The sequence below is a fragment of the Struthio camelus genome, chromosome 3 (assembly GCF_040807025.1).
Source record: "Struthio camelus isolate bStrCam1 chromosome 3, bStrCam1.hap1, whole genome shotgun sequence".
NCBI lineage: Eukaryota > Metazoa > Chordata > Aves > Struthioniformes > Struthionidae > Struthio > Struthio camelus.
The window spans coordinates 88,427,721-88,447,252 of NC_090944.1; the positions used below are offsets into that span (position 1 = coordinate 88,427,721).

At 40.6% G+C, this 19,532-nt stretch overlaps 1 protein-coding gene across 4 annotated transcripts in view; it reads right to left on the reverse strand.

Annotated features, from left to right (window-relative positions):
* Positions 1 to 19,532, reverse strand: part of RPS6KA2 (ribosomal protein S6 kinase A2) — a 329,479-nt gene that overhangs the window by 7,507 nt on the left and 302,440 nt on the right. For all 4 annotated transcript variants that reach the window (XM_068938966.1, XM_068938969.1, XM_068938968.1 and 1 more), the window contains 6 exons: positions 10,896 to 10,985; positions 9,352 to 9,510; positions 7,878 to 8,039; positions 4,612 to 4,688; positions 1,567 to 1,684; positions 245 to 382 (listed from right to left, as the gene is read on the reverse strand). In XM_068938966.1, the coding sequence (XP_068795067.1) occupies positions 245 to 382; positions 1,567 to 1,684; positions 4,612 to 4,688; positions 7,878 to 8,039; positions 9,352 to 9,510; positions 10,896 to 10,985 (744 nt within the window). The remainder of the gene's footprint in view (positions 1 to 244; positions 383 to 1,566; positions 1,685 to 4,611; positions 4,689 to 7,877; positions 8,040 to 9,351; positions 9,511 to 10,895; positions 10,986 to 19,532) is intronic.

The following is a 19,532-nucleotide window of genomic DNA, read 5'->3' on the forward strand; positions in this document are numbered from 1 at the left end:
AGGTGAGTGTCTCTGATTCAGAGCGGTGGGTAGTGCTGCATGCAGAGAGTCCCACCAGTTCACTACAGTGCAGCTTAAAGTTGAGCAGATGATAGGTCAGAAAGCTTTACTGTTAATACAGTGCCCTATTAAATTTGGCCTCTGTGGCAAATAACCTTCCTGAGTCCTCTCTCTTTTTCCAGGACATTTGCACAAATCACAGCTCTTTCTCCAAGAAAAGAAGATTCAAGAGTGTAGGATATACCTTCACCAAGTGAACATCCTGTCTGCTGAGTTGATTTTGAGACAGATACTCTCTGTTCACTATCCATGGATGTCTTAATACTTGGACTGCTGTGAGGCGCTGATGAGGGTCTACGTGAAGCATCTTAGACACAATATCCTGGGTTTAAAAGGAAGAAAAAGGTAAAAGGGAAAAAGTAATTAATACCACTCTGAGTTTTACTAAGATCTTCCCCATAGCAGTGCCATCACCAGCATGTCAACGGAGAGGGGGATGCTTTTAGATACACTTTATACTTTTTAAGTGTAAAGTCCAACTTTCAAAATTTTCAGGTGTAATGTTCAATTCTCAATTGACAGTCCAGTCAAAAGATAATTTGGAATAGTATTCAGCCTACTGAGTGACTGTTAACAATTATCGGTGACCTTGTAGGGGTGAATCATTCCAGCTAAAGAGGATGCCATCAGGAGGCATCTTCTCACTGACCCCAGAGCACGCTTACAAGACAAGCTTGAAACAGAAATCTAACATGTAGTTGGCTGAAATTCAACAAGATCAGTTCTATCCCATCTGAACATCTTAATTTCAAAACCAGACATCTGATAAAAATCTCTCCGTCTGATAACGAGACTCATATGTATTGGTAGCAAGACGAATAAGTTACTGGGCCTGCTTGAGGTTTTGTGATGGAATATGTCAATGTTCTTCCATCGGAAACTACCACTTGTTAAAACTGAAATCTCTTCTGGGAACGTATACACCCTGTCAAAGTTTCTGACTAATACCAGACAATTGGAAATTTGCCCATCATTGGAAGCTTCCAGCCCAACTACCTATCTCATAGACTAGTGCACAGCTTGAAGCCCAAAAGTCTCAGCACCTGAGAATGCCAGCTCCTGGGGTTTCCAGGCTTTGTGACAGACAAGCAGTCTGAACTGTGGACAGTACAGGAGTTAAAAGTGCTAGTTTTTCAATTTCCTGCTCATGATTAACTTTGAGGTTATTCTTTTCATCATGAAAGAGATGATTCAAAATAGATCATGTGTTTAAGGTGTTGACTAACCTACACTTATTTTAAAAGTTGAGTTGAATCAAAAAGGACTTCTGTGCTGTTTTAATATTAGAAATATTCATAATCGATGGTGCTATATTATGCCTTAGCTTAATGAACAAACTATCAAAATTCCTAATGTAACATTTCATGCAGAGCAGCTTAAACATAAAAAAACAAGTTCTTATTTCATGAGGCACTGAAAAATAATGCTTCTGACTATCTCTTGAGTTTACCAGACTGCCAGCCCATTTAAGAGAACAAGAAAAATATCTGAGAAGCGTCTGCCAACCTTTGCAGTATCAGATACTGAATCCCAGTTTCCTCCCGTAAGTGCATATTTGCCACTGCCAATCCTGGCCAGAATCTCTTCTGGGGTGTCATCTGGTCCATTTGCAAAAGGAGTGAACCTATTTTAAAATAAAGTAGAAAAAATATACTGCAATTTGCAGGTGTATAATTTCTAGGATCTAATGCTAACTACCACATACAACAACGGGAATTTGGTTCTAGAACGGACCACAGAAATGGCTGCTTCATTTCAATCCTGACCGCACAGGGCAATGATTCCTCATGTTAAATTGTTCTGCACAGGAAAAGAATGCTCTGTTCTTTTTTTTTTAAAATCACAGAATCCCAGAATCGTTTAGGCTGCAAGGGACCTCTGGAGATCATCGAGTCCAACCTCCCTGCTTAAGCAGGGTCCTCTAGACCACATTGCACAGGATCACGTCCAGGCGGGTTTTGAATATCTCCAGGGAAGGAGACTCCACCACCTCTCTGGGCAACCTGTGCCAGTGCCCTGTCACCCTCCCAGGAAAGAAGTTTTTCCTCAGGTTTAGATGGAACTGCCTGTGGTTCAGGAAGTCTATTCTAATATGTCTATTCCTTTCTCATATGTAAGGAATGTCATATTCTTGTTAAAAATATGGAGGTTTTTACTTTTTCTTTAATCCTTTTGACTGTGCTTTATTGCTAATGAAAGAACCTTGATAATGGTAACAAAGGATAAAAATAATAAAGAGGAAAAATTCAGATCTGAGATAGTGAAAAGAAAAGCAAAAAAAAAAAAACCTTTACAATCTATTTTGCAGTCCTATATTAATCAAAATGTGCAATTCTGTTGGGTTAAACAAATGATCTGCAATGATCTAGCCAGTCAGTAAGTACTAGTAACATGTATCCAGCTTCACAAAATTACAGTGACTGACATGCACAGGGCACACTTCTTTTCCTGCATAAAGTGACAAGTGATGAGATTTTGCAATTGACTAGAATTTACAAGGTAAAACTTTACTCGGCAATCTTGAACTGCTGTGTGGATTTAGGAGAAGGGGGCATTTTGGATTTTAGACTTTTCCTTCCATCTGTCTTTTCTCTTCTGAAATATTATGGTATATTGCTAAACAGTGCTCTTGGTTGGGCCATAGCTTCTCACCCCACCTGGTTTGTAATAACCTGCTCGATTCCTCACACTGATAATATTTTCTAATTTTCAAAGACATTTTAAATTTCACACAAGTTCCGCCCAAAGAGAGAGACAGAATATTATTCCGGTCTGTAACTGTCAAAAGGGTTGTACAGAAAGTTAAGCCCTCCAGAGTCTGCCCAGGCCTGCAGTAACAGGATCCCAGACTGCTGCTCTAGTCCCCAGCATATGAGTACTCTCTGCTCATAGTGGTGATGAAAAGAGAATAAAGCACTGGATGTAAGTAATAGTCAGTTCCTACTACACACACAGCATCTTGTCGTGCCAAGAGATTATTGTTAGTTTGGATTAGGCATCCCTCTGCCTAAATTCTTGCACCATGTCCTCATTAAAGCATCAGTACTCTTCAGACCATCTTGAGACCTCGCTGTTCACCACGCCAACTGCCCTCACGCTCTCAAAAGGAAGAAAAAGGACATCCCTAAACGCAATGAGGGCACTTAAAAAGCAAGTGCCTGTCACCTGTTTGCCTTATTCTTATTTTCTCTTCTAAGTGTAGAACAAAGTGAGGTACAAGTTAACAGCACCTGTCGGCAAATTTAATATCCACTAAGTTGTACAGTTTGTACTTCAAATTCAAATATATTTGGGTTTCTTTGTAGGATCACATTTTAAAACAAAAGACATTGATACTACAAGCAGTCAGAGGATCTAATTGTGGGTAACGTGTTGGTTTCATTTTACTGATTCTGATTGTGTATCACTGCAAATCCACGGCCAAGCAGAAACAAGTTTCTCAGAGATCATGACAGATAGGGAGACTGTTCCAGAGAGTCACAACGTATTCCAGCTAATGCTGAACACCCTTGCACTCAGGAACAAAACAGATGGGATAGAAACTCCTGGCACTTTTTCTACAGTCCATGAGGCAAGAGACGCAAGTAACAGAAAAGCAGGATCTAAGTGTTTGCTTTCTGTATAAATCTAGGAAAGAATCCAAGCTGCTTTCCATGGCTGAATGATCACGAAGTAGATTTAAGAGCTACGAGAGGTCACTGAAAAGTTTCAAGCTGTACTTAGTTACAACAAATGTGCACGTCCCATATCCTGCAGCCAGCAAGATAAAGTGAAATTCAGTGTTTTCAGGGACCTGGTAACTCCAGATTGGGTTTGCACACTGCGTTTCCCATTCACCCCAGCATCTTATTCTTATCCGCGTCTACTTATTTCAATCTCTCTTTCTTTGAGCCTTCTTCTGCCAATATTTAGTGTTAGCCAATACGCCGGTAGGTTTTTCTTTTTCTGGTACCCCTCCCTTCCCCTCTTCCCTCCCTTCAATTCCTGCTGGCTGTCGCTGTTCTTGCTGGTCTGCCTATTTACTTTCTGCACTCTCTGCAGCATATTTTTCAAATAGCATCTGAAAACACTGTTTAGATTTTTCTAGCTTTTAAAGGTGTTCAGGTACCTCAATAACAAGAACAGAAGAAGAAGAATGAAGCTGAAGAGAATACATGTAGCAACAGAAATGAATGAATCTCCTCTTATGGAGAAGGTTAACATATTTGGGCTCTTAATATGTAGCTCCTACATTACTCTCCTAGTGCAAAATTTTCATACTGCTTAACTGGCTGAGCCTTTTAGGAACCTGAGTCTCAGTGAAAACTTACAGGACATAGGCTGTTAAGGATCTAAGCTACTTCTAAAGTGTCAAAGATGCTTAAGTATTTTTGAAAAACCTACCCTAACTCCAGATCTCAGCATCTATTTTCTTGCCTGACACAACTGAGCACATTTCTCAAAGGTGGCCAGAAAGTTCAGCGTCTGTATCTATGACTCCCTTCTGGCCTTAGGCAGTGTTGAAGTACGCCCCACCGGAGACTGCTGCTCTAGGAAAACTTCTTCACTTACCCTGCCAACATGGTATACAGTAGGATCCCTAAGCTCCAGATGTCACAAGCTGCATCGTAACCTTGGCGTTTAAGGACCTATGTGAAGGAAAGCAAGAGAAAAATAGGTTAATCCACATTCCTGAATTTTCAGCTTCTGGGCTTCCAGAAGCACTGATTCGTGGTTGTCATCTGCTGCTGATGTTTTCAGAGCTTGCCCTTGTAGCTTGTATTGAACAGGTGGCTGCTTCAGGAGCCAACTGTTTGGTGATGGTGTGGGAGCGAGGTCAAACCCGGATGGGAGAGAGCTATTTAGTGCGCAAGCCCAGCATAACTGTGACCTCTGCAGTGACAGAGATGAATACACTTTGTTAGAGGCCCCAGGAGTCTCTCTGACCATCTAACACAAGAAAGCAAACCAACCTCCCCTGTTTACTTCAGTGTTTTAAAAAATGTCCGTTCAAATATGTTAATTAATGCTTTCAAACCTAATCTCCTCACGCAGAGGTTACTAAAAACACTGGGGATGCAACAAATGTAGGTCTGGGCTTTATTTGGATCTGATATAGCACATGGATGCTCACTAACTCGTATCTAATGTCAGACTAGTAAAGAGGTATGACAACCGAAAAGAAAACTAAAAGGCTTACTCCATGTTTTACTTTAAGAAAAGCGGTCACATTTAGATTCAGCTTAATAGATACTAGCTAGAACATGATCACTTTTCCCCGTGGGGAAAACAAACTGTATCTGCCAGAGATCTGCTCAATACCAGTAGAAGATAGAGAGTCAGAGTAGTAAGGGTATATAATATGGATTTCATTTATTCTAATATGTACCAGAAGAAATGCCTATTTGAGTCATTGCAGGTCCACGTGAGAGTGAAGTTAGTAACTGAGGGAGAAAACTTCATTTAAGTTTGGCTCCATTTCCTTGAAAAGTGAATAACTATTCTGTTTGTTTAACCTCAGTCCTGACACATCAGAAGAGTCTTAGTCTTCTTCTGATGGATCAGTAGATCTTTTTGAAAAAGGAGTATATACATTCAGTAAGTCTTTTTCTGACCTGGAGTCGTATTACCCAGCAGTGATTTCATCTATTTGAAGTTTATTGTATTAAAAAACAAGCACTGCTAGGAAAAAAACAGGTTCAGAAAACGTTCCCTCAACAGACTTTGCAAATAATGAATGGCAAAGCAACCATCTGCCAGGTATGCTGCTGAGTGAACATTTGTTACCTTGAAAAAACTGGTCAAAAATCTAGCATTTCCTCCTGTTAACCGTACTGGTAATTCTGTTTCTGCCTCTCTCTCTTGCACATCATATATACTTTCTATGGCTATTTTAGTTGTATTTATTTCTTAAGTCTCTGCATGCATCTCCCCTCTATTACATTGATTTTTATGAGAAAATTTGCTTTGTTGTTTGTCAAATTAATTTGCCTCACCTGTGAGATTGAATGCCCAACATCTATCTGTCAGCGTGGGCATTCTTCTTGCACCGTGAACAGTTACATTTTGACTGCCATCGCTATCCTCCTCAAGTAATCAAGGACAATTAAGTCAATTAAAGGCAAATGATGGAAAAATGAGGCAGTGACGACGGGTAGGGGGACAGGATATTAAGGAAGCAGCTACATAAATCTTGCATATTATTCAGCGTGCAAGAACTCCACTAGATAACAGGTACATTCACTCTGTGGCAGTGTCTAGGGAAAGCTTTGGCAGCAATCACCTTCCACCAGCAGCAATTTAACCCCATGAATAAAAACAGTATCTAGTGAGAGTTAATAGTTAGTACCTCTGCTATTTTAAAATGTGTCTAGCAGGTCTTCGCAACTCAGTAGTTAAATCAGGAACACTGCGTTAGCAGAGCAAACGCTGGAAACTTTGGCCAGAAAGATTAGTATTTGGTCTAGCGGCTAGATATTATCAAACAGTAATAGGCATTTGTCTTAAAAACAAATCAGCCAGGGAAGGAGCTTTGCAAAAGATGCAGTGGTGTCCTTCTCTAAGGGGAGCTGAAGAATATATCGCATACGAAGGGTATTAGGTCGTCTAGAGAATTCGGTGGGATTTGAAATATATGCAGGAGCTGGCTCTTTTCTCCGCACATGGCAGGGCATTTCAGTGACAAGGATCAATCTGCAGCTGGGTTCATTCAGTTCTGACAACGGCTCAGATGTTTATCCCAAACCCTCTTACCTCTGTGGGTTTTGTATTATCGGATTAACAATGTTCTGAAAATAGGCTTTTCTCAGCTACGTTCTGCTTGCAGTTGTGATACAAGCAGGGAAGTGAGTGAGTATGAAAGAGAGTAAAAAATCTTATACTCTCAAACGCCAACACAGCAGTTCTTTCTGGGATTTGGATTAAATCCGAAGAAGAAAGGCTTCTTACTTTATCCAAAAGGACCCTACTGCATTAGCAGGGAAACACTACGTTGTGTTTTTTCCCCTGACTGAACCTCGCTACTTGCTCTTTGCAAACAACATGATTTGCGCTAGGTGGCAGACCGCTTCTTTCCCTTGGATAGCTTTCATCGTTTCTGACGTTCTCATCTAAACCCCAAATTAAATGTTTCCAAAATAAAGGCAAATGTCAGCAGACAAACACATCATCCTTCCTCTGCCACTGTCCTCCTGACTCAACTGACTTCCTACCTGTTTCATAAGCATATCGCAGATATTGCAACGGGGCTGAGAAAGAGAATGTAAAAGTCAAGTCCAGCCTGGAGGGCAGCATTATATCACAGGCAAAATGTAAAAGCACTTAAGGCTCTCCGTCAGTTCTGGTAATGTTTCAATTAATCTCCAACATTCCCTGCATTAGTAGGACCTCTCTTTCTCATTGCAAACTCATTTTATATAGTTCCTGTAATCACAAATGTTGCCAGTTTAAACTCTGTTGGTTTGAACTGAAATCAGAAATCGCACCCCCAGACGTTTGCTTTCAAAATTTCCCTCATAGGCCTTATTCTGTGGTAACACAGTGCACTGAAGGGGAAGCACTCTTAGGAGAAGCAGCTAAATTAAAAATGATTTTTATCCTGGAGTAATATGCCAAGGCATTGTGTAAGTCAGTCTCAGACAGACACCGCCTCCTATCAGGAGAAAAACAAGCGGCCTGAAAAGATTGACAGGAATAGGAAAATTATGGTAATAGAGGCTGTGAAAGTGTTTGTAGCCTGATTTTTGCTTGCTCCTCCTTTGAAGGCACAGAGAAAAAGGGAGAGAGGGAAAAAGATTGCTTTTTATGACATAATCATTAGTCACAGCTTATGATCATACCTCAGGGGCAACAAAGTTGGCGGTGTAGCATGGAGTCATGAGCAGTCCGTTCTCTGCTCTCAGTTGTTTGGCAAACCCAAAGTCACAGATCCTGATGGAATCTGGGTTTCCTGATTCATCCATGTAGAGGATATTACTTGGCTTCAAATCTCGATGCACCACCTTAACAAGAAAGCAGTGAATAGTAAGTGAAGAGAGGAGGTTACAGAGCATCCAGGGTTCATTGCCATCGTTCTAAACTTCTGGTCTATTGTTTGAGGTAGGTCAAGAGCTCATGCCTAAAATATTTACAGTTTGGAAAAAGGTTGCTTAGGAAGCTTGGGTAAATGAAAAAAAAAAAAGGCTGAAGTCCACTAAGATCACAAAGAGCATGTTCTGCAACCTCTGTGGATATATTAAGACAGAGGCAGCTGTTCTAACGGGGGACATCTTTCCTGAGGGTTGTTGGATGGGACTGCTGTACAAATGCAATGTATCCTCCTCAGAAGCTCTGGAACCCCTTTAAATGGGGCAAAGACTGTGCAGTTGCCTGTGACTGCAGCACGTTGCACTTGCCGGCCAAAACGTTCCGGCTCAATTTAATGTTTGTATACTTCTGTGTTTTAAAAGTATCGGTGCCACTTGGAACCTGACAGCCCTAATTCTTCACTTGAAAAGCGAGGGGAAAGTCCAGTCAGAGAAGGAAAACGCATTAAGAGTCTTCTTGAGGCTGTTCATACGGTGCTCACACTGAAGGCAGGGCTTATTTTTCTTCATTTCCCTTCACAAAAATCCTTTGGGTAGCTATGCAACTTCAAGTTGCTGTGTTTTACTAGAGGCGCTATATTTCTGTGGTGGTAAAATGGCCTTTATTGATTATATCAACATTGAAAAACCGTCATAAAAACATACATGAACAACATGAACTTGTTTTAACCACAAAAGTGAAAAAGAAGCAGCTATTTCACTAGTTATCCAAACTGTTTGTCACTGAGAAGTGGAAAGAGACTTTTTCAAATTGCTTTACACAGAAAGCTCAAATGTTAAAAATTAGCTTTTTAACAGCATGTCAGAAACCTTTCCCAACAGCTGCACAAACTAACACTTAGTTTTGAAAACTGAGCATTTGATTCACTATCTGTTTATTCAGATATGCTGTTTGAAATTTTGTTAAAAAATCAGATGCTGTAATAATGATTGTGAGAAAAAGTAAACTCATCACGGTTCATGGACTTGCAAATCAGTGTAATTTGGGGAAGAAAAATATCATTTAAATACACTGCAATTCAGTTGGGAAATGGCTAAAAAGCCTATGACCCTATTTCATGAACTACATGTAATTATATGTATGGAAAAGAACCACATAGTTCTTTCATTACTTTTTTGAGGAAAAAACCTATCTACATTTCAGAGAAGCAAAATCACAGCTATTTGCTTTTTCTGGAAGTCAGATTTTGAGAAAACTGATCCAGAGAACTGAAAAAGCAATGCTTACTCCCTGGGAATGCAGGTAGTCCACGGTCCTGGTGATGGTACATAGCACAGCACTTGCTTCTCGCTCTGAGAAACACTTCTGCCGAAGAATGCGGTCCAGGAGCTCACCCCCTCGCATCAGCTCCATCACCAGGTACACATATTTCCCATCATCATAGACCTGGAAGAGCAACAAAATAAGTGTATGTTCTGGACCCACTAACTTGGTGAAGGTTGGCTTTTTAGTCACAGCATCGACTTGCTTGAGCAAGATAAGCAAGCAGAAAGCGTGAGCTCATGTGGGGAATCTGCTTCTTATATTTATCAACAGAAAAGCCAGCTTTACAACATGACTTCATCACTTTTTTATCAAGTCTGTAGCAACTTGCTGATTTGTCTGCATAGAAACGTAGTTTGCATGATCTGCTATCATGTCAGCAGAGTAGACCAAACTGCTAAAAGCAGCACCACTTCACGCAGCCTGAAATGTCTGCTGGCTCTTACCTAAGCCTCCTTCCCAGTAGTGTTCTCTCTTTCCAGTTCTACAGGGTAATATTTGCCATTTTAAATATCAATATTTCCCTTTGACTCACGATCAGCTAAATGAACTGTATTATACTGTTGGCCAAGACTTACTTCCAATGATATCATATAGTTTATATTTGTAATTCTGGTGAATATATTGTTGACATCATCTGCAAAATGTATTTACCTTCAACGTCAACAGCAAGGGGTAAAAGACACTTTTTGTCTAAACTGGAAGATGGCCATTTTCATGTCACAATCTTTTATTTGGACTGGAATAACAGACAACATTACAGTCATCAGTGCTAAATATTTTTGGAAGGAAAATAAAACCTTTTTAATGCAGATTTTAAGATGCTCTCCAACATTTAGGAATTAGGTAAGACTTTCCTGAAGACATGTGATTAGAAATTTTTTGTATACTTCTGGAAGATCTGAACCATTAAGTACTAGCCACTGGCACAAACAGGATTTTGATCTTTCAGCTCTGAATCTCACACAATGAAGACTATTCTTCATATAAAATGCGAAAGAAATGCTTTTCTCCTTGTCCTCTGAGGCCGAGTGAGTCAAATGTAAAGGCTCCCTTGCATTAAAACACCATCAAAGGAAGCCACAGTGGCCTTGCTAGTTCTCCTCAATCAAAGAGACCCCACAGGCTGTGTAGGAAATGCTGTTTCTCAAGAAACAGCACCTCCTATGCCTAGCAGCACCACTGTGTGTGTTGAACAACTTGCTCTGAAATACTAGACCGATGAGATCTCACTTCTAAAATGTGGTGGTAAACCAAACACATTTGTTGCTCTCCAGCACTGTGCCCTTTTGGTTTTATCTACAGTCGGTCAGATGGTATTTGCAGAATATACAACCTGACCAGTCTTTCCAATTTGTTAAAGTCCTGTTCTTTCCTTGATTTCAGTGGGTCTAGTTTTAGCCTTGACTGACAATTAGAACTGGAAATTTTTCCAGACATGGACTAGTAGGTGAGCTTGATGTTAAACTGAGAATAGTTGAATGCGGAAGAACTCAAAGACTACTCACATCCTTCAGAGTAATGATGTTTGGATGCTGTCCATATCGCAAGAGGATCTCAATCTCTTCAGAGGGGTCTCTCTTGCTCTTATCAATTATCTAAAATAAGTGAAGCACAATGTAGTAAGATACTGGCTGGCAGCACTGAGCATAAAACAAGCAATTTCTACTCTTTAAACAAATTTATATTTTAATTTTTTCTCTTAATCATCATTCTGGGCAAGGACAACTTAAACCTTGTGAAAATGAGAGTCATGCTGACTATCTGCCAAAACCAGATGGAGCCATAATTAGTTTATATTCAGAAGGTGTGGGACTCGTTTTTTATTCCTATAGTTTTGTTTACCCATAAATAACAGGAGTTACAAGAAGTGTCATTTAGAAATCAAAAAACTTGAATAGTTTTTAATAATAATAGTTTTGAAATGACATCTTTGACATAAAAATGCATACATTCATAATACTGGCATATGCTTGCATATCTGCTGATAAATGAATAGACATTACTTGTCAGGTGGGTTTGTCAGAAATGAAAACATATAGGCATTTAATGTCAGGAAAGAACTGAGCTGAGCCTACTGGCAATCACTTGACTCTTTGGGCCATGCTATTGTAAAGAACGACAGGTTGACCAGAGGTTGCACTTGGTTATGTAGCCAAACTGTAGAAAGACATCTCATCCATACGTCAGTCTTCTGTATTCAGCATAGGCATATATACTTTGCATTTCCAGACAATACAGTGAGGCACGAAAACATTTTGGTCTACAAGTGGCAGGTCTCAGAAAAACATTATACCTGCTGCTTAACTGACATCACTGCATGGAAAGCCTGCTATTAGCATGGCATTGACTTCTCATCAACGCTTCTATCATCTATATTTGAGGTGTCGATCAAAGAGCCTCAATCATTTGCCCAGTTGAGAGCACTGCTTAGTGACTCTCATTTCATAGATTCGAATGATAGATATGACACAAAAAGTAGCTACAAAAAGTCCAAGGAAGGTCTCTGCATTTTGGAATCTCAAATGCAACTGCACAGTGAATGCTGAAAGACTCATTCTACTAGAAATCTCATTAGGAGTAAAGAAAGTGTTTTTAGCATGAGTTTCTTATTGCTAGAGAATGCCTCTGGTGCTTTTGAATAACAGGGTTCTAGAAGAAGGATGGCTGGCATTTTCAGAAATTCATACTTCCATTACTGGCTTGAATCTCAAGACTTCCAACCTTAAATGTGGTTAGTTCTATGTAAAAACTAGGCACAGAGCATAGATTTAAAACAGTGGCATTCACAGGGAAGCACCTTTTCAAAAAAAAAAAAACCACCAACGTTTTTAATGAGAATAAATGCCTGGTTGCTTTTGCACGCATTTTCATGACTTAATTACAGTGACACGGTTTAAGCACTTGTCTAGAACATAATGTATCATAATGTAATACGGCATACTTGAATATACATCAGAGACTTAATACTCATCACGACTGACATGCGTTTGCACTGATAATGACGGTCAGTGGTTGTCTGTGATTGAAGTACGCATTTGAACCCATATCAGTGATTTGATTCCACATCAACAGCAGTGTGCCGAGTGAAAGTAAATCTGGGAGCTGATGGAGGTAAATGGCTGTAATAGGTATTTGAATAAATGAAGAGAAAAATTAAAAAATAGATAAGTGGAAAAAAAAATCCTACTAGCAATTTCTCCTTATAGTAATGTTGCTCACCCAGTTTAGTAGAGATAGTCCCAAAAAGCCAATGAAATCTGGGATGAATGACTCCTCATAAATAGAACCACAGCAACTAAATGTGATGTGTCCCAGTCAACCAACAACTCTAACATATAAAAAGATACTTGGGGCGACTTCCTTGGCTGGAGTAAGCTAATGTAGCTCCTGTGAAGTTAATGGACTTACACAAATGTGTGCCTCTCAGGATCTGCCCGCCTGGTACGAACCAGAAAAATTTACTGCAGCAAGTATTTCTATTACTATATGAAGTATTACTGTCACTATGCTACTGTAGCAAGTGATACATTCTGGATTGTTTCTCTCTGGATTATGTTTTCTTAGGAAAGGAAACATTCAGAGCTGTGGAAAACTTTAAGCAATTGTTAATAATGTAGGGATATAAAAGTATATATACTGCCTAAAAAAACCCCAAACTAAAAAAAGTCTCAGCTATTGACACAAAACGCAAAATAACATAACCTGAAGCAGTCTGCTAGTAATTTAATAATAGCAGCAGTAGATGATATGTAATGCTTCTGATTTACAACATGATATATAAATATAAACCTCAAAACAGGCCTGTTATATAGGCATGCTTTTTATTTTAATGCGTGCACAAGCTGTGATGTAGTGATTTAACAGACAAGCTGCCCAAAGCCACACAGAAATCATTGTCAGCACTGTGAACCGAGCTCCTGAATTCCTGGCACTCAGTCCCCTGGGCAGTTTAGTAGGACAGGCTAGAATAATTTTTTTTCCTCCACCATGATAGACTGTCACCCTGATGGTCCCTCTCTTTAGTGCTCTTGTGACTTAACTTGACCCATGACTGACAAAATAGCAAAGGAGGAGCTGCAGCTGCAGCACCTACAGCAGAGATTTCTCTTCAATTACGACTGACTGCAGTATATAGAGTTTCTTTATTCCCATGCTGCAGTGGCTGCAGTGGCCACAGTGGCAGAATTGTCATTGCGCCTCCTTAAATATCCCCTGTAGCTCCACTGTGATACCTGATTCTTCTGGTCCTCCTCTTCAGAAAGTGTTCTCACCTATTGTTAAACTCTGGCTAGATTTTCAAAAGGGCAAAGCTGCCATTTCCAAACTGTTCTGATAGCAGTTACTACCTCCTTTGAAAAAGTAGTCATCTGCATCACAAGAGGATGTGCTTCATTCAGAGGACATTTGCAATCATGCCCTAAGTGCCAAAATGAGCTCCAGTAAAAACCTGGCCCAATACGCCTTAGCTACCATAGGTGCAAAGGAAGATGCATTGTGGGGTTCCAGTGATTTTCACAAGTAGATTTGAGTGTCAGATATGCAAGTGAAAAGGGAATGATTTCACTAAATAGTGTCTAAATAAATACATTTTGTGCAGCTTTACTTCCTGATTTGAAATATAGGCACAGCTATATGTTTGCTCCCCCCACGGCTCACCAGCCAGCTGCCCGGCTGCTGGATGTCCTCTGAACGTGCATTGCCTGTGCTGCACCATCAGCACCCTTGCCCTGGTAAAAGAACGTGGCTTTTGCTGTATTAATACAGTAAGCATTTCTTTTACAGACAGCAGCATCACTGGGACTCTGGTGATGCAACTATTACACTCACGCAGCTCGGCAGCGCACGTGCAGCTCATCTGCTCCCAGACCCACGGGCACAACTGGGTAGGGGGTGACACGTCAAGGGCCTGCACCCCAAGGCTCTTGTGCTGTATCACGGGCACAGTGAGGTGCCCCGTGATTGTGTCAAGGATCGCAGAGGCCCCAGCTCAGGGCCTCCAACTTTCACAATGACTGGTCTGCCTTAAGGAAGATGCAAAGACTTCCAGGCAGCTAACTATCTCTTTGCAGCTCTGCAACACTGAACAATTTGAGGGTTTCTTTTTTTTTTTGGTCATCACTGTCATTTCAGGATTGGTTGAAAGGGGGAGGACTGTAGTGACAATGGAAAGACATCTCGGCCTGAGTTTTTCCTCAAATGACACACCCTGGGACACTCATGTGAAACCAGAAGATATGTGCCATTGGCCAAGGAAATAAGACATGACAGTCTCTCATTCCAACATTTGCCAGCTTACTTATTACATTAAAAATTCTGCTATTTATGCTGATCTTGTCTTCTTGGTAACCACTACATTCATTTGCCCAAACAAGCATTCAAAGGGGCTTCAATGTGAGTAGGAGCAAAGCTGTGACAAGAACATGGTATCTCCAAGCCATAGCCAGAACCTAGGTAGACAGCTGCGTGAGAGTCCACAATCAACATGAACACCTCTTCCGCAATCCTAATGGTTTATCCGCACACACACTCCCACATACAAAGCCCTACCTGGAGTGGATCAATGCCAAGACATATGAAGCAGTTTTCACAATAATTTGAAAAGTGTTCACCAAGTCAGACTGATTGTCTGAGAAGGTGAAGGGTGCATTAGAAAATACGATAATTGTACTCTGCCTTCTGGAAACAAAGCACTGTTCTTGCCTAATCTCTTCCAGCTGGGACCAGGTGAGCTTCTCCCAATCCTCAGGGCCTTTGGTCCCACTGTGCTAAGCTCAGCTGCCTAAGCGGGCCTGGCTCTCCCACAATGGGCACACAGATGCCATTGAGGCCTCACGGGCTTTCTAATGGGCCTTCATCAGCAATGAGCAGACACCCAAAATGGCCACGTAGCTTTGCACTTCTGTGTTACTGTTTCTTCATATTGTTTCTAGTGCTGGAGTTTAATTAATCTCTAATTTTTAAAGATCATCTCTATCATCAATCCACCTGTGCAGACAGAGAGGCTTTAGCTCTGTCCACTGAATCAGCTTGCGCAGATTATGCTGTAAACCAGACAACAGGGTATGTGTTCCTCATATTCCATGTTAATACAACAGCTGTCAGAGCTATTCTTTCAGGCCACCCAAACATACTCCACAAGGCTAGCTCTTTTTTGGCTACACTGCTTCAATGGAAGCCAAAGCCTTGATTGTTTCTTACCTATTCATATACCAGGGGCCTCGATTTTACAAAGAAAAAAGCACTAAATGTTACAGATGCATGGATAAAGGACAGAGAGGGAAATGGACCTGCAGTGCTGCCACTAGACTTTCTACATGAGAACACACACGCCTGCAGCATGTGATACAGTGTCTGCTGTTGTGTAGAATTACTACTATTATTATTATTATTATTTATTATTATTTTTTGCTATTTAGTAGTTTTCAAGCTCTATTGTTAGACGATGGAAAGCTAAATACGCTTGTCCAAATTTCACATAAGCAATGACACTCTTAAACCCTGATTAAAAGTTGAGCAAAACTGTACATCTTCTAAACATTGTTTTTGGTAATAAAGACCATTTCCCATTCTGGCAACTCTGCACTTCCTTTGATACCTTCTGTCTTGCATGAAGACAGTCTGGCTCTTCTCTATTGCTTGCTACAATGGCCCATGAACCTTCTTCAGCTCTTCAGTGTGCATGGAATGATGTCTTTTCTTTAGGAAACTCATTCTGACTTGAACTCAGTTAAAACGTATACACAAACACCCTTTATTACAGAATTAAGAGAAGTTTTTTTCTGTTTTCTGCTTCCAGTACGGAGGTTATGAATACTGTGAAACGATGCTGCTTTTCTATTTCTCTCTGTAGATGTGTGGTGGAGAACACCAACTTGGAAAGACATCATAATATATAAAAAGCTTAACCAAAAATATAACAAGAGCTCTGTTGTCCTTTGTCAGAGGAAAGCTATGAAGCAAATGGGTTTTCTATTGTACTTCAGAAAAATAGGAAACTGAGCACAGAACAAACAGACTTCTCTCTATGTACTAGACACCCAGGGATTTCTCAGAAACTCATCTGTATTACTGATGGATGAAACAATTCCAGAGTAAAGTGGGCTCAACTCATATAATAGCGTTCTTTGTTCTAATAGAATTTTTTGTTCTTTGACTAACATATCCTTTGTGTATCTTACTGACTAGCTGAAAACAAGCTGAATATTTTCTCCCAGGAGAATTTAGGGTAAAAACCTCATGATACTTTAAAACAAGTCAGGCTCCATCGAAGAATAATACTAAGCTCTCTATCAAGGAAGGAAAGACGAGGAGAGAATAAATATTTTCAAAACCCCAATCAGCAAGTCTGGACAGTTTTACAAGTCTTTTGCATGGAAAAATCACCTGACTGTTCCTCATGAATGGGTATTCAATATCTTCAGCCTTGCCACAGTGGACTGATGAGTACAAAAAGGAATACTGATGCAGTTCTGAGCGGGTCAAACTTTGCCAAATTAAGTACAGCAGCTATGTGTGTGTATGTGTGCATTTATGTTTATATAAAGAGCTATACAGACCTTTATGTAACCAGGTAACTGAAACAGCCACCCAAAACAAGAGAACACATGGGGGAAGGGGTTTGCTGGTTACAGTTTTCTGAAGGAATTAGTGTGTGTCCAACTGTGTAGATTAATTTCTTCTTCTGGATCTAGCTATGCCATTAGCAGGTATTACAGCCCTCAGCGGTTTGATAACACCTACCAGCTGGGATTTATAGCCTTCACAGCCCTACCACAGAAATGGTATGTGAGAGCACTCCTTAATCTGCTCTGGGCAGAATCAGCCCTGTTAATAAAAATTGCCTTTTTAAATAGCTGAAATTAACCTGGATGACCCTGTATAAGAAGGACTACCACGCTTCTCTCATGGAGTCCTCCATCACTACTGTTAGGAGATTGGAAAAAGGCATGAGGTAAGAGATGACAATTTAACTGCCTCTGCTGTCTAGAAAACGAACATTTGTCTATAGCCTAAAAGAAAGAGAGAAAAGCAACAGCATGAGAAAAGACAGAAAAGAAGCATGAGATGCACTGATGGGAACAGCAGTGAGATGGGCTGAGGAGAAGGGATGTGGCTCTGGCTAGGCCAAGCCAGAGCTGGGAGCAAGCAAACTCCCTCTGCTCTTTAAGTCTTCCTGTGCTGGGGGAAAAAAGAGGACTTGCACATCTTTAATGAACAAACAAAACTGCATTAAAAAATTGCTTGGCTCTGACTGATTCTTCCTCTTAAGTGAAAAAAGACACAAAAGCTCTGTCTAATCACATGAGTCAAAACGGGCTACAACAGCCACATCCCTCAGTCTCCCTTCTCGGGGAAAATCAAACTAGCTGCGCCCAATACTGACACTGTAATTTAACCCTGTGTATGCCACTACTACAGACGGTAGCAAAAATCCTCCATTTTATTTTAGTGGATTTATTCCACTGGAAACCTTCCACTTGCACAGGAATCAACCTGAAGCATTAGGAAGCGTCGAAGGTGCACTCTGCAGCGCTGACATGGTTAAAAAGCAGGTTGTGAGGCTTTGACAGAGAAGCTTTGGTGGGTGCTCCAGGGGCCTAAGATGTAGCTCTCCTTGGCTGCCCTTTTGACCCTCCGTCCCAAATGGGACCAGTGTCTGTCCTTCAACCGTCCCAGATAACAGTCTTAGCCCAAAGTGACTTTTTTCCCGGCAGCTGAAACTAAGATACAAGAGTGTGAACTGGGGCAGCTGAGCCACTGGGCCAGTCCTAACCTGCTGCTCTGGCTACAGAAACAGAAAGTACAGCAGAAGGTTGGAGCAGACACCTGGGTGTCGCGATACCTTAAACAGCCACAGCTGGGTTTGAAGATACCTAGGGGTCTTCAGAACCTAGGTCCTTCAGGACCTCCTAAAGCTCCTTTTAATTGGCACCAGGGAACATAGGATGGCATTGTAGAAAAAGTATGGAGGAGAAAGAGAACTTCATACACTGTTGAGCTTTTTAAAACTGGTTTACCCTGCATTACATGCTTTCAAGTTTTCTTTAAAGCCTGTTTGCAATGTAAGCATGAGTTAATAACATTTAAGAAGAGATCGATATAGCACAGTGTGATGCTATATTCCCTGTATAAATTTTTTCCTTGGAAGGGGAGGGGGATAAGAATTAATTCTATGTCTTTTTCCACACTACTTCTACACCGTATCTATGATACGCTTGAAACTCAGGCCACCATAGATGACTACAGATGGGATATGCATCCCTACTGAGGAAAAGAGTTGTAACAATGCATGCAAAGATTTTAAACTGATGGTTTCATCTATAACGTTAATTCTAACAGAAGTGACACAGACAAAACTGCAGTTCTGTGCCTCTGGAAAATGTTCAGGTTTCCATTTCAGTAATATTTCCTTCTAAAAATAAGCTCTATTCATGCCAAGCATCTGTTTTAATATGGTTCCTTTTTTGATGTCAAATTACTCAAGCTGGATGAAAATCACTGCAGAAAAGCTAACATTATTTAAAAGGACATGATATAATTTTACATTTACAATGTCTCCAAGGAGAACTATTCCAAGGCTAATAGTTTCTGAGGGACTATTTGCTGTGCTATTAATTTTGATTAGCTCCAGAGATTCACTCCCTCCACCCATGCTTAAATCTTCCAGAAAAATAGTGAAATGAATATTAAAAGAAATAGGCCTAATTAGCAATACTTTTCTGAAATAATTACTGGCCATCACATCAAGTTGTCCGGGTGAGGCATTAAGCATACCGAGCACGCCCGCTCACTGCCACTGTTTGCCGACTTAGTGCTCCCAGGTGTCAACTGCAACTGTACAACTTATTACTTAGCATTTATACAGAAGCACACATTTTCTAAACAACATTGAGAAATTTGTTCCAATAGCATCTGTGAAACAGAAAAGTTCATCTTAGACAGAAGAAATCTGCAGTATGGGAGGCAGAATATTTCAGTGGGAAAGGCTCTGCACTGATAGTCAGGCTACCTCAGTTTTAGTCTGCCCTGCACCGCGCTAGTACATGTCCTTGGATCACACTGATGAGTTTTCAGTCCTTTAAAATGGTGCAGTGCTACTCCTACCTACTTTTACAAAAAGCTTTAAGGATGAAAACTGGGGT